Source organism: Astyanax mexicanus, chromosome 17 (assembly GCF_023375975.1).
Source record: "Astyanax mexicanus isolate ESR-SI-001 chromosome 17, AstMex3_surface, whole genome shotgun sequence".
NCBI lineage: Eukaryota > Metazoa > Chordata > Actinopteri > Characiformes > Acestrorhamphidae > Astyanax > Astyanax mexicanus.
In genome coordinates, this window is record NC_064424.1 from 16,693,748 (window position 1) to 16,708,685 (window position 14,938).

Below are 14,938 nucleotides of genomic sequence, written 5' to 3' on the forward strand. Positions count from 1 at the left end.
CAAAGAACAAGTTAAAATACTGTATAAATGCATTCTACGATACCTTCAAAAGCAGGCAGTGACAGTATCCTGATAGCAAGATGATAACAGACCACTGTTTGCCTACTATGACAAAGCAAAGCTGGTGATGGAAAACTGGAATTTTTGTCAGTGTTTTCTGGGTATTCCATTGGTAGTAAAATATCTGAATTATCTGAAAAATTAGAAATGCTTTCTAATACTCATAATTTACCATTTTTTGTACATGTTATTCTTATAAATATATCCAGTTTTAGCAATAGTTTCAACTAAATCACTTAATATATTGTCATTATTGTTATTTATTTATTTATTTATATAGCTAAAATAAAAGTCTAAAAATCTGAAAAGAGCAGAGGTGGAAAAAGTACTGGAAAAATGTAATTAAGCAAAAGTACCTTTACTTAGCTAAAATTCTACTCAAGTAAAAGTAAAAGTACCCATCTAAAAATCTACTCGAGTAAAAGTAAAAAGTACTCAATTTAAAATGTACCTCATATGTATTGCATGAGGACGTTATTGCCTCGTTATTCCATGTCCGTGCCAATTTTTTTTTAATTCAGACAATTGTTTTTTTTTATCCCCAGCATTTTATTTTTTACTCAGTAACGGGGAGTTTTCCAATGTAGCAAAGTAAATTACTTGTGTCAAAATGTACTTGAGTAAAAGTAAAATTATCTATTTTAAGAAGTACTTTAAAATTTTCAAATTACTCATAAAATCTTCTTAATTAAAGTAACTTGAGTAAATGTAATTAATTACTTTCCACCTCTGGAAAAGAGCTAGTAAGATCTTGCATTCATGACCATCTGGGTGGTCTGAGGGTGGGCCAGCAATGGCAAACCTTAAGGTGTCAAACCTATCAACCCTACCAGCTGACTGATGCATGCTCAGTATCTGGGTAACTACAAAATATATTTTGAAAGAAAAAAACACAAGGCCTTTATATTCACCTATTAAATATTAACAGCACAGATAATGCCAGATCTTGACCAAAAAAAAAAAAAAGTAAAGGATGTGGGGTTGCCTCAGTTCGTCAGGTTTAGGTTCAGCAACAGTATGTGCTGAGAGAATGAGGTCAGCTGACTACCTGAATATACTGAATATAGACCAGGAATTTTTCTTCCCTGATTGCACGGGCATATTCCAAGATGACAAGATTTATCTGCATTTTAGCAGTAATATAAAGACACACAAGTCTTGACAGTCTAGGTTCCTCTTTAAATCTTTAAGTCACTATAGCTCATTTTAAAAGAGCGCCAATACACCATTTAACTAATTTCAGTTTTTTTTTAAGTTGTATTAAAATGGCCTGTATAATTAAGAACAATTTAGAAATATTATCTGCCAACATCAACCCCTGACAAACAGAAACAAAACAAAAGATTAAATAATAGACAAAATAATAATTTAGTTTATATACAATTTAAAAAGGCAATGTTGTTAGTGGCATTATAGTAGCAGCACAGCAGACTTTAAGGGTCATTTAAATAAAAATACATTTATTGCCTTTTATGCAATAACAAACTATTATTGCAAAAAGCAATAATAATGAGTAGCTCAAGTTCTGTGACTGGGGTGCCCTCTGCTGGTACAAAGGAGAACTGCCCAATCTCTGAGCTGCTTTATAAATAGGTTCCACTGAGAGATCACTTGATGTAATCACATTGTTTTTAAAAATATACTATTTTATTTTTACAGTTACTATTTACAGTGTAATGTCAGTATGATGGGTGGAATGATTTGGAAAAGGAGTTCTTGATGTAGTGGTTTTATAGACCATCTTGTGTTGTAGTTGTACAGGAGCCTCCAGAATGAGCCTCAGGTTTTGTATTTTTCTTTTCCCGGCCAAACTCGATGACAAGGGGCTTGTCGAGCAGCCTGTAGCCATTCAGCATATTCAGCGCTGCATGGGCAGTCTCTATATCTGCAAGACAAAAAAACAATTAATATTGTTTACCAATATACAGCCCTAAAAAATTATGAGTTTCTTTGATTTTACCAAATTGAAAACATATCATTGAATATCATAAAGAGGAAGATGGATGATCACAAGCTATCAAACCAAACTGCACTGCTCACTTTTTTGCACCAAGAGTGGCATAAAGTTATCCAAAAACAGTGTGTAAGACTGGTGGAGGAGAACATGCCAAGATGCATGAAAACTGTGATTGAAATCCAGGGTTATTCAACCAAATATTGATTTTTCTCTCAGTGGAATCTTTATTAATATGAACTTGTTTTCTTTGCATTCATTGATTTCTGAAGGCTTTGCATCTTTTTTGTAATTTCAGCCATTTTTTGCAAATAAATGTCTAAATGACAATAGTTTTATTTGGAATTCGGGAAAAATGTTGTTCGTAGTTTATAGAATAAAACAACAATGTTCATTATATTTAAACATTTACTTATAAATAGCAAAATTAGAGAAACTGATTCAGAACCTGAAGTGGTCACTTGATTTTTTCCAGAGCTGTAAATAATGTAATGCAATGTAACTATGTAACGTAACAATCCATAGAAATTCATTCCAACTAATCTTAAACCATTTCTCTATTCTACGTTATTCTAAAATGGCAAAAATGTGGATGCAAGATTTTTTTTGTGCAATGATAATCATATGTTTCTCTTTGTAGCCATAGACAGGCTCATACACCCATCTTATGGTCTGAACAAATACAAATGATAGTGCTTACAAAAACCTAAAACAATGATGCTAATAAAAGAACAGAATATCAGACAGCGGAGAGATAATAATACCACAGAACGTGATGAAGGCTTGGCCCTTCAGTCTCCCCGTCAGTAGGCGGTACAAAATCGGGTTGGTGTCATCCTTCTGAAACCTGGAGAACAGTGACACCAGTTGGGCTAGAGAGGCTCTGGGACTCATGTTCTTCACACACAGCACCTGCAGAAACATTATTAACAGGTCAGTCGTCTGAATTTCGTCTGGCATAACCAGTATAAAATAATATTCAAAATAATTAGTACAGATATGGTTAGAAATCTTTTGTTTACAGATTAGTATTAGTTAGTAAAAAAGTAAGGATCCATGATTTTATTAGAACCACATTAGAAGTAAAATTAAAAACCTCTGAATAAAATCAAGAGAAAGCCACAAGCCATTAAACCAAGCTGAACTGCTTGAATTTTTGCACCAGGAGTGGCATAAAGTTATCCAAAAGCAGTGTGTAAGACTGGTGGAGGAGAACATGCCAAAATGCATTAAAACTGTGATTAAAAAACAGGGTTATTTCACCAAATATTGATTTCTGAACTCTTCAAACTTTATAAACATGAAATTGTTTTCTTTACATTATTTGAGGTATTTTTGTTATTTCAGCCATTTCATATTTTCTGCACATAAATGCTCTAAATGACTATATGACTTTGCCCTAGACAGCCTGTGAAATGGAAGCAACATGGAAAACTCAAACACTGAGCCAAATAAGCAACTTGAACTTGAAATAAATAATATATATATATATATATATATATATATATATATATATATATATATATATATATATATATATATATATAGTGCTTTAGTTTGAGGTCTAAATTACTGTTATTATAATTACATACTACTATCTGACTGTCTTTGTAAAACCCTAACAAGACATCTAACAAGACAAAAAGTTAAAACAATGAAAGTAAACTAATGTAATCTTTTACTCAATGCCTCTATACAGACAACGTACATTTGATGGCTCTCCTTGCTGGTAGTTCTGAAAGCGGGGGATCTTCCTGATGTCCTCCTCTGTGTCCCGATTATTCCTGATCTCCTCCTCTGAAATCTCCTCAATTCTACCATGAACCGTCACTGGACTGTTCTGACCCTGACCAGTGGAAGCAGTCAGACGCCCGATTGACTGGTTCACTGTGATTTTCTGTGGTAAGCTCTTCTCTTCATTGTGAGTCTGTGTTTGACGGTTTGTGCCAGTATCAGAGTCCGGCCCATAGCTTATCAATGTTTTACTGCAGTCTTTAGATAGATGTGATTGGTCAGTGTCTTGGTCTGGCGGTTTTGATTGGTTATGATCGGTATCTGTATCAGTCAATTCATGTTTATTTGAAAGAGCTGGCTGAGGTGAGTCCGAGGGGATGCAGTCAGGGTCTTTCTGATTGTCGTTGAGGAAGTCCTGATACAATGTGTGCAGTGGGTTAGAGGAGACCGCCCCCTGCTGGCCATTCTGTGAATCTTCTTCTACAATGGAGAGAAAAAGAGAGAGAGAAGTGAGCAGACTGAAAAGTCAAATTGTGGTGGTGCGTGGTTATAAACATCATCTTTGAGTCACAATTAACTGCTTGGACTTGGAATTGATCCAACTGCAGTTGACTCTCCCTTTGATTCTACTTTATCTAACCTTGATGGTAGAGGGCAGTAAGAAAGCTGCAGCGGTCATTGCCGTGGAAGAGCGCTTTCTCAATCTCCATTTCTCTGCGGGAGAGGGCTCGGCTGGCTGAGAAGCGCTGGGGTCGCGAGAGCAACTCCGCCCGCGCTGCCATCTTGTCCCGAATGACCTGGAGCCGCTCATCCCGTGCTTCTGGAGCTACACTCACTCCCCGGTTCTGAAACAAAGAAGAAACATTGTGAAAATTATGAATTAATTTTCTGTGATTTAATGCAAAACTTTTATTATTGATTTAAAATGTAATATTAAATAATTACAATGAGCTTTTTAACATTTTAACATTTAGAAATGTTTGTTTTATTGTATCTTTTTAACTTCAAACACATCTTGTCCTTTGTGAATTGGGTTAAAAAGCCATATAATAAAGAAGATGGAAAGGTTCTCCTTAAGGTTCAAACTGTTGAATTTTATTCTCTTTGTAATAAATTGATTCAGTTTACTCCTCCTTTACATTCAGCCAGATACTGAGACAGACCAGTCAGTTTATTTTACTGATAAAAGCTTTAATGTAGGAAATCAATGCTATCACATTGTGTGTCTGAGTCAAAATTAACACTGTGTTAACACAGAGAACAAGAAGCCTGATGGAATCCTTCATTACTGATATCTTCATGGTCACAAAATCCATCACAAAGTCCATCTCAAAAATAGCAACAGAATAAGAAAGTGAAACTAAAGCAAAAATAATTCATCTTATTTCTAGAGAAGAATTTTATTTGTCCGTTCATCATGACAAGTATACAGTGACATTCCAATAGTTATGGGACTGCAGTATATAAACTGATCCTGAGCTGTTACCTCAGGGGACAGCTTGAGAATGATGCCCACAACTGATTGTGGTTAAATATTGGCCAGCATGCAATGTGAATTATGTGAGTTTGAATGAGAATGTTTAACATTCCTCAAACCACTGTGTCACATGTGTAACTGGAATAAGTCATATTTGACACTACCACCCACAGTGGACAGTGCAGTGGGCAGTAATGATTGTGAAAGCCATTATATTGCTGGAATTGCCCACTTTTCTATGGGACACAATAACTGGTTCCTGTACTATGACTTCTGGCAGGCCAGTAGAATCTCTTTTTTAATCTATATTAAATACTAAAATTGGTGTATTTGAGGCACTTTCAGATTTATCCTTTCCTTCTTTTTCTATCACCGAAATGATTGCTTCTTGCCATGATGGAGGAATTTTTCCTTGTTGTAGTGCATGCACGCCAATAGTAGGTTTGGAGTAAGCTGTTGTATAAATGTTTTGTACTACTCTGAACTTCTGAACTTGGTGATTTATTGATCTTTATTCTACTAATGGCCTGATTTAATTCTTTTTCAGTCATATCTTCTGTCAGCAGCTCTTTTGGAATTCATTGATGGATGGGAAGTTCTAAAGATGATAAAAAGGAATCGACCTTGAGTTTTTTTCCACTTTTTATCCTATAAATAGTTCCTTATAATAACATTCAGGCCAGTAGAATATCATGTTCATCATTCCACACTAGCTTACTTTAATTTACTGTTGTCCATTCTAGCAGTTTTGTCTCATTAAAACGTGCAACAAGCATGACTAGACAATACATAATATAACAGGGAATAACAGGTGAAGTGAATAACACTGATTATTCATTATCTCAACAGGACACCTATCAAGGGGGGATATATACAGTACAGGCCAAAAGTTTGGACACACCTTCTCAATTAATGCGTTTTCTTTATTTTCGTGACTATTTATATTGTAGATTCTCACTGAAGGCATCAAACTATGAATGAACACGTGGAGTTTTATGTACTTAACAAAAAATGACCTGGCCTCCACAGTCACCGGACCTGAACCCAATCCAGATGGTTTGGGGTGAGCTGGACCACAGAGTGAAGGCAAAGGGACCAACAAGTGATAAACACCTCTGGGAACTCCTTCAAGACTGTTGGAAAACCATTTCAGGTGACCACCTCTTGAAGCTCATTGAGAGAACGCCGAGAGTGTGCAAAGCAGTAATCAGAGCAAAGGGTGGCTATTTTGAAGAAACTTCTTTGTTAAGTACGTAACTCCACATGTGTTCATTCATAGTTTTGATGGCTTCAGTGAGAATCTACAATGTAAATTCATGAAAATAAAGAAAACGCATTGAAAAAGAGAAGGTGTGTGTCCAAACGTTTGGCCTGTACTGTAAAAGCAGGATGCCCACCTGGGACAGAGGTTTTTACATATACCATTAAAAACACAGTTTAAAAAAAAAAAAAAAAAAAAAAAAAAAAAAAAAAAATGCAACATCTTTAGTTGTAAGAAGCAGATCATCAGTTTGCAGGTCAGACATCACTGTTGTCTGATTACACTGTCCTACTGTACTGTCCTAGTGTTACTCACTGCCACTTACCTTCCACTCGCTCTCTGGCTGGTCTCTGCTCCTCCACAGCTCTATCTCAGTGTCAGTGAGGCCCAGCTCTCTCAGGCTGGCGAGCTCCTTCTCTCCATCCTGCAGTGCCTGGAACTGGGCCAGGCTGCGCACCCCCGCTGCTTGCTCACCAAAGGGTTTGTACAGGGCAGCTGGGGCAAAGCATTTCTTCTTGGCTACACAGCTGTGGGCACAAGAGAAGGACTGCTTGTAGATCCATGTCTAAACATAAATGGCATATACAGTTCTTCAGCATGTATGTATGCATTCGGCATAGCCCAGTTTCAAATGAATGCAATGAGAGCAAAGCCATAAATAAGCAAAACAGCTCTGTCTGTCCAAGCTGCTCCAGCTTACTCCAGTAAAATGTCAGTAAACACTTCTAATTCTAGACCTTCTGAATGTTATAAAATCATGCGAGCCTCAAACGCCAATGAACAATTTCTAATTTGGCACACAGTAAATATGCTTGTGAATACAGACCCAGTAAGTAGGTGGAATGTTAAGAGTTACCGGTCAAGATCGACACCTGTATCGAGTTGTTGGAGCAGCAGGCTGTGGAGTTGCCTCTGCCCCTCTGTCTCCTGCTCCTCAGGAACTGGGCCATCCTCACACACTTGGCGAGTGACCCTGCAAAAGAGCAAACGAGAACAGAATGTGTATCTATGCATAAGGATTACATTTCAAGTTTAGAAGATTCAAACCTATTGCAGATCTTAAGCAAATTACTCAAATTTGACTTAAATAACTTATATTTAAAATTCAAGATGCTGTCACTAACTAATTACTCCGTTTAAAAAAAAATCACATTAACATAGCAATTTAGATTAATTGTGATAATCGACCAGCACTATCTAGAACCAACACTATTTTACCATTTATTATCTAACATTATCTAATTATCTAACAAAAGAGTTAAATTTGGGTATATCTTTTTAGTCTTTTTATTTATTTATTTATTTTTTACAATGGACCATAACCTTGTGATAGTAAAAAAAAAATACAACACAATAAAATACAATAAATGGAGATAAATGAAGATGATATATATGATATATCAAGACTAACAAGTTTGCAAAAAAACAGTACCAAACTTTAGTCAGCTCCATACTATGTGCAAGAGCTGTACAATTAATCATACTTTTATCGTTACTGGGATACAACGTTTTGCGTGAAACACATCGAAAGAGCTGAGGTAACACTGTGAATAACAGAAAACTTCAGACTGCAGTGAGGTTGAGGTCCACAGTGAACACGCACTCCAAACTACCTCTTAACCAGGGGAAAAATGTGCGCAGTTAAAGTCCCTAATGTAACTAATTTAGGACCGTAATTAAATGCTTTTTACATCAATATCACAATACCAGAATAAACCAAACTGTATACATACCCTTAGGGAAAATATACAAACATTATATCTGCATCATAATAAGAAAAATATTGTCTTAGCTGAAAACAATGGAAATGTTTGTACTATTTATACTACTGAAAAAAAATAAATCCAACTCAAATGACTGTCCTGTGATACGCAGGAGAAATAGGATTACTTAGAACTCAATAAGAACTCAACTCTCCACTGAATTATGACCATCAAGCTTAGCAGATCTACAGTATCATACTATATGAAGTCTCTTACAGCAATAATATGTTCATTATACTTTATTAATGTTATAAATACTACATAAATCTGTTACAGTGCAGTGCATAATAACAGTATTTTACAAATTACAATTTTGAGAAAAGACTGAAGCGAGACATACCTGCCTCACCTGCTTTTATGACGTTTACACACCCACTCACTCATTCACTAACTGACAGTCTGAATAACATACATTATGCAGATCTGCTCTGACTTGCTGATTCTAAAGGCCATGTTTGTACACATCAAACACACTATGCATACTGTGGACCAGATACCTAAGCTCAGAACAATTTCAGCAACCTCAGGCTCGATTCACAAAAGTGCCTTAAGAATATTTTTTTTTTCTTATGTGTTTGGTTTGCAACTTTTAAATATATTGGTATTCTTAAAACACTTATTTTATCAAAAAAATATTTTCTTAACACTACAATTGACATACACTGGTCTTACAATGTAAGAAGTCAGAAGGTCAGCTTCGAAAATGATCAGTTTAAATAGTCAATTTACACATAGCAGTTTTAATGTTTTGAATGGTTAATATGATTCTCTATTCCCTTTGCTTGTTCTTCATTGTACAGATTTAACCAAATAATATCAAATTAAAAATAAAATCTCAAATCTCAAAAAAAGAAGTGTTCATTTCAAATTTGTAGAGAAAGAGGACAACAATTTATAAAGACAACACCTTGGAAAAGTGCGGGACTGATGCAATAATGGCATATTCTTGTTGTTGTTATTGTAATGTAAAATAAAAAAAAGCTTTTTTTTGTAATACTGTCAATACTTCATCAATTGCACACAATTTGTCATAAAAAATCATACAAATTACATCTGTTTTTTTAACAGTTTAAAGTAGTTTGCACCAGTTGCAGATCATGGGTTTTGTGAGATAAGCACCATCAGGAAGCCACAATATGGAGACCTTTCACCAGTCAAACTATTCAAACATTTAAATATTGCACAGCATAATCTATTCATTTTAAAAGTTTTACACAAAAATGAAATAAAAATTTTAAGAATAATAAAGAATAAAGGAAAATGTCTACGCAATATATCAAATATATATAAAAATTATTAGATTATATATGGATTTTGCTTCTGAAATCTCTTGTTTGCTTTTGCTTATTTGTTTTTGCATCTATATGTATATAATCTGCCAGATTTTAGTGTAAAACCTTTGGCACCAAATTAACTTAAAACTAACATAAAAATATCCACACCAATTTTAGATGCATTTTTACTAAACATATACAACATTAGTGGACAGGGGCACTTCAGGTGGCCAATCAAATTTCAGCTGGAGCCATTGCCCCTGTGACCCCACCCCTAGAACCGCCAGTGCTTTGCATACTACCAAAAACTATTTAACCATTCTTACAAAACAAACCATAATAGACATTTTTTTCTGAGGTTGTTAAATTGGAACAAACCAATAATGAGTAAAATATTATATCATGATTTCTGACATCACTAAACACCTGGAACTGTGTTCTCTAGAATGATGGAACGTCCTTGTGACTAACTGGAGTAGTAGCTAATCATGAAACAACTCCAGTATCCGATTTCGCTAATGCTACTTAATGTTCCAACATGTATTTTCCAGCCTTACTAGAAAAGAGAAGTGAGTTACTGCAGGGTAAGAGCAATAAACTCTGATGAACAGCTGCTGCTGCTGATAAGTGGGTGTAATATCCCTAAAACTGTTGTACAGCTTATTGAAATTCAGTTAGACGTATAAATCTCGACTGACATGAGACTATCAAAAGATTATTTAATTATGTAAGGAATAGGAAAACTATTTAATTACACATATAAAACAACTAGTCATAGGTAGTGTTAGGAGTGTTAATGTACTCTAGACTGTTACATGCAGGACTAGCACAAGGGTGCTGCATATGTCCTCTTTGTGTATGTATGTGTGCATGGGAGACACATACAGACTGAATGTGGTTAGTTCCTGTAACATTCATCAAATCAGTTTTTTGAAGCTACACTCGAAAATCAGGTGTTAAACTAAATTTTCATTTTTTTCCTGTTTAGTATAATAAAAATTGATTTACATTTTTTTCTACAATAAAAAACTAGAAAATTGGCAAGATGAAAGAAGCCCCAGGACTAGGGGTGTGCCATATCGTATCGTACGCGATAATATCGCCAACATTTTTGAATATCGTGAACGATATTATACCCTGAAATATCGTGCCATAACACTCACCCCTAACTATCACATCAGGGTTCTACTTTTTTCTTGTTTTAAGCAAAATAAAAATTCATACATTTCTCATTTCCTATTATATATATACTAGAGACAGATTATATCTGTCCAGTATAATTTATTTTACTTTAATCCTGGATATATGGAGATATTTGGAGTTCTGTTACAAATTTGCTAAAATTCTTGTATTTTTTTTTATATCTCAGTTAGAGGTGTGCAATATCATATCCTATACAATAATAAAATGTAAATTTTGTTTTGTTGCAGTAGTGTGTTTTTTTTTTTTTTTCATATCGCTATCACGTTATTACCATGAAATATTGTGAGATTATTTTAGGGCCATATCGCCCACCCCTAATAAAGACCTTGAAACCCAAACAAATCTATCAAAAAAAGTGACTAGTAAAAGTTGAAGTGTTCTTTAAATACAACACTTAAGTGAAAGTACTAAAGTAACATTTTTGTACTTAAGTATTGCTGGTAGTTTATGTAATGAGAGTAAAGGTACAGTACTGTGTTATGTAGTTATTACAGAAAGCGATGGAAAGTTCTCAAAGTGAAGGGCAGAACGGTAGAAGCGAAATCTTCTTATTAAATCAGCTTGATCTCTTGATTCGCTCAGTGATTAGGAGCTTTATCAAACCCCTTGACTGTGCAGAGCCTCTACCGTATCATATTTAATTGTAACGATTAACGAGTAACGAGTAACGATTCGGCACAAAATCAGAGTAAACGAATTCAATAGAGGGAAATAATGCTCCAGTAGATAACGTTACATATACAGATGTTTAGTATTTACTTACAGTAGTGAAGTAGTTCTACTTCGTTACTATACACTTGTTTAAACTGTTTTTACACACAATATTCTATTATCAAAAAATGTAGCTGGTAAGCGTTACACTGAACCGAATCTGTCCTGCTTACAGCAATCCATCAGAATCTGTATCTGTAAGCCTGTTTTAACTAATGCAGGTTCTGAACTCCACATCCCAAACATTGTAAAGACACTACATAAAATCAAATTATAATCAATACAGACGAGTCTCTATAAAAAAAAGATATAGTATTAAATAGCTAACGTTAGTTAACGTATTATTGTCTAGGTTAGCTTAGCTCCGTTACTGAGCACTGAGAGCTGACTGCCTTTATCGGTGCCTTTAACACATAATACGAAGACTTTACCTTACAGTACACACAAAAACACCCATTCTCAGCATTAGCTTAACAGACAGAACACACTTAAACACTGCTTTACACAAACACCCCGATACTAATTTGAGTCTTACCGCTTCATGCTCTCCAAAACAAACCCACTTCCTGCTGTCAGCGGAAGTGCTATTGTCAAAACTACGAACTCTGGGATATGTAGTTTAATGGAAAAAGAGCGTTAACCTTTATAACAAGTGAGTGGTCGTCAGTAAAGCTTCAGTAATCAAATGTGAACAGACAATAAATACAGTAGAGCTGCGATTTAAATACGGCAATAATATTTTATAATAACAATCTTATTCATGTGTTTTCATACAGACAAGGGCTCAAATTTAAATGTATGTTTATAAGGTCTATCACAATTGTTAGTTTCTGATGTTTTGGTCTATTCAGGTAATCCATGGTGGGTTTCTGGTATATTTTGGTTTAATTTTATCTTATCTTCAGCTTTTTTTTTAACTACACTTCTGTGCTGTCATCTTGGGGTTTGATTTAATGATTTGCCTTTCATACCAATTCTCTGGGAGATTTCTTCATCTTCCAGACTCTGTCTTGACTTCCACAGTTCCCATGAACCTCGGTTTTAAATACAATTCCACACTGCAGAACGCAACAACAACAAAGTCTTGGCTGTATTTGTACTGCTCCTTCTTTGTGGGCACTGATTGCTTTCATTGTCAATTTTTTAGGTAGTTGCTTAGAGGAGACAGTAGTGGCTGAATGTTAGCAAAAGAATGCAAAGTTTGAATACATTAGTGAGTACACCAGTTGTGTACAACACACTAACAGTATTAGGCATAAACTAGCATTGCTATACCAAGATTGCAGTTACAGCAAGTTCTCAAGCTGACAATGTCACTGCATTTGCATCATTATCTGTTTGTTTTTTCTCATTTCTTGTTCCAGACATGAGTAGCTCCTTCTGTGTCATTTCACATTGGATTGTGGAAAAAAGTGTATATTGTAACCACCCGTAAAAACTGACCAGTTTTTTTGTATTGTGGATTGTGATTATATTGTTTTATATTGCAAAATGTGCAATTTGTACCACAACTATAACATGTGAATGTGTCCTTTGGCCAAGGTTGCCCAAATTATTGCATTAGAGTGTATATCCCCCTTAAAACACTGAATATTAGTTGAGTGCTGTTGAATGTATTTACAATTGCAAAAGGGCATTTCAAATGCACCACACTAACAGTGTGTTTGCATGAGTGTGATTTTGTATCTTCATGTCAGGTGAAATAACACAGATTACATGGTGTGATGATTAGTGATGTGAAGTTCTCAACTAGTTGTAGCTGTAGCAACCTTTTCAGTGATATTTGATCAGAAGCAAGTTCACAGTACATTTTCCATAAAGAACTCCTACAGGTTCCTCAAGTGTCTTTTTATTTTAACAGTGTACACATCCACTCAGAACCCATTCCTTCCTAGCCCATGTGAGCCCCATATGAGGATGTCATTTTCAGAATGAACGGTTATCTAATGAACATTTACTGCCCTCTGTATAGTTCCCATAACTGAACCAGTTTAGACCTGTTGGACATAGATTCCCAGTCCAATCATGCTGTTCAACAACAGTGCATCAGTGTACAATTTTGGGAGTACCTATCCTTACATAAATTATGAAATATAGTAAACATATAGATGCAGTATATTAAAGGAAAACTCATTTGGGAACATTTGATTCAGTGTGTCTTTATTAAACTTAAAGTTGCAAAATGTGAATCTAAAACAAAAACTTTTCTTGTTTGCAAAATGTTATTTATAGCCACTCGGTTCTACCTATTTGAAAATGTTTGTCTTTAGTGTTTTGTTTATGACTAATGTTTAATGTCAGTGTCAGATTATTTAGTGGACATTCTATTTAAAAAAATGATGTAGCAAGGGTGACACTAGTAAGTGAGATTAATGAGTCTTTCACACTACTTCCAAATCACAATACTTTTGCTACTTAGTGCAATTAAAGCAAGAACTTTTGCACTTGTATACAAGTGGAAGTCTAAAAGCAGCATATTTTACTGTTTTTTTTATTTTCTATTTTTCCTTAGGAAGATAAGTGGCTAGCTATATGTTTTTTGTGTTGCATCTAATACTGCTTTAAATCTTATGATATTACTGAGTTTCATCAGCATCTTTCAGCTCTGCTCTGAGGTGGAGGAAAGTTACTGCTGCTGGTGTTAAATATAATACAGGCAATGGGGATAGAAGAACAGTTTCACGTACAGCATGCATATGCAACTTGGAGTGACCTATTGTATTTAAAAAAGAGCAAGTTCTAATCAGTTTCTAGTGAAATAACACCTTTAACATGACTCTTTCAAAGTTCTCAAACTGCCTAATTTTACATGTCAGGGCTCTAGAGTTCTAACAATGCAGTGTGGAGCTACTTTGATTTCTTTGCATTAGTTATCACTTGCATTGTAAGCCTGTTGGGAGCATCGGCTAAAACTCATGAACTCATTACACTAAACCCCAAGTCTATTTCAAACTAGATTTTCCCTTTAAACAAAAAAATGATAGATATTAGAGCCTAAATCACAGTACTTTTACTTTTGCTGCTTAAGTGCACTTCCCAGCTGGCACACATCCGACCTTCAACACTTAAAGGTTGTTCCAATATAGTTGATATCTGTTGTCGCTTCAACTGAAACAATATTTAATATCAGATGGTTGTGCCAACGTTGAAATTTTAACATTGAATCAACATAATGTCCTCAACCTTCTGCCTTTTGAATTAGCATTTTACATTGGATTACCATATCTAGGGGTCTGTTCATGTTCTATTTGTTTTACTGTTGTGTTTTTGAGATCAGATGTTCAATCAGATTGGTAGTGGTGGATAACATTCTTTATATTCAGCTTTACTGTAGTGATGTAAGTTAAGTTTAATATTAACGCTCTAGTTTCAGCTACTTTTAGTAACTGCTTTTGTTTGCAGTTGTACAGTTCCTATTTCTCAGAGTTGTATATTCAAAGATAAAGAGAATAAAAATAAAATTGTTAATATTTCATCATGGCATACATTTTTTCCCCTCTT

The 14,938-nt window shown here is 34.9% G+C and overlaps 1 protein-coding gene across 2 annotated transcripts; it reads right to left on the reverse strand.

Annotated features, from left to right (window-relative positions):
• Window positions 1-1,694: 1,694 nt before the first annotated feature.
• On the reverse strand, window positions 1,695-12,048 carry rbm41 (RNA binding motif protein 41). Of its 2 annotated transcripts, none has more exons than XM_007244449.4 (7): window positions 11,973-12,048; window positions 7,343-7,459; window positions 6,812-7,013; window positions 4,389-4,593; window positions 3,723-4,228; window positions 2,779-2,926; window positions 1,695-1,945 (listed from the first exon to the last, which is right to left on the reverse strand). In XM_007244449.4, exons 1-7 carry the CDS (start codon window positions 11,978-11,980, stop codon window positions 1,791-1,793), a joined length of 1,341 nt encoding a protein of 446 aa, XP_007244511.3. In that variant the 5' UTR covers window positions 11,981-12,048; the 3' UTR covers window positions 1,695-1,790. The 2 variants fall into 2 exon arrangements, with proteins under 2 accessions (XP_007244511.3, XP_049322123.1); XM_049466166.1 differs by lacking the exon at window positions 11,973-12,048 and adding an exon at window positions 11,869-11,931.
• Window positions 12,049-14,938: the final 2,890 nt, after the last annotated feature.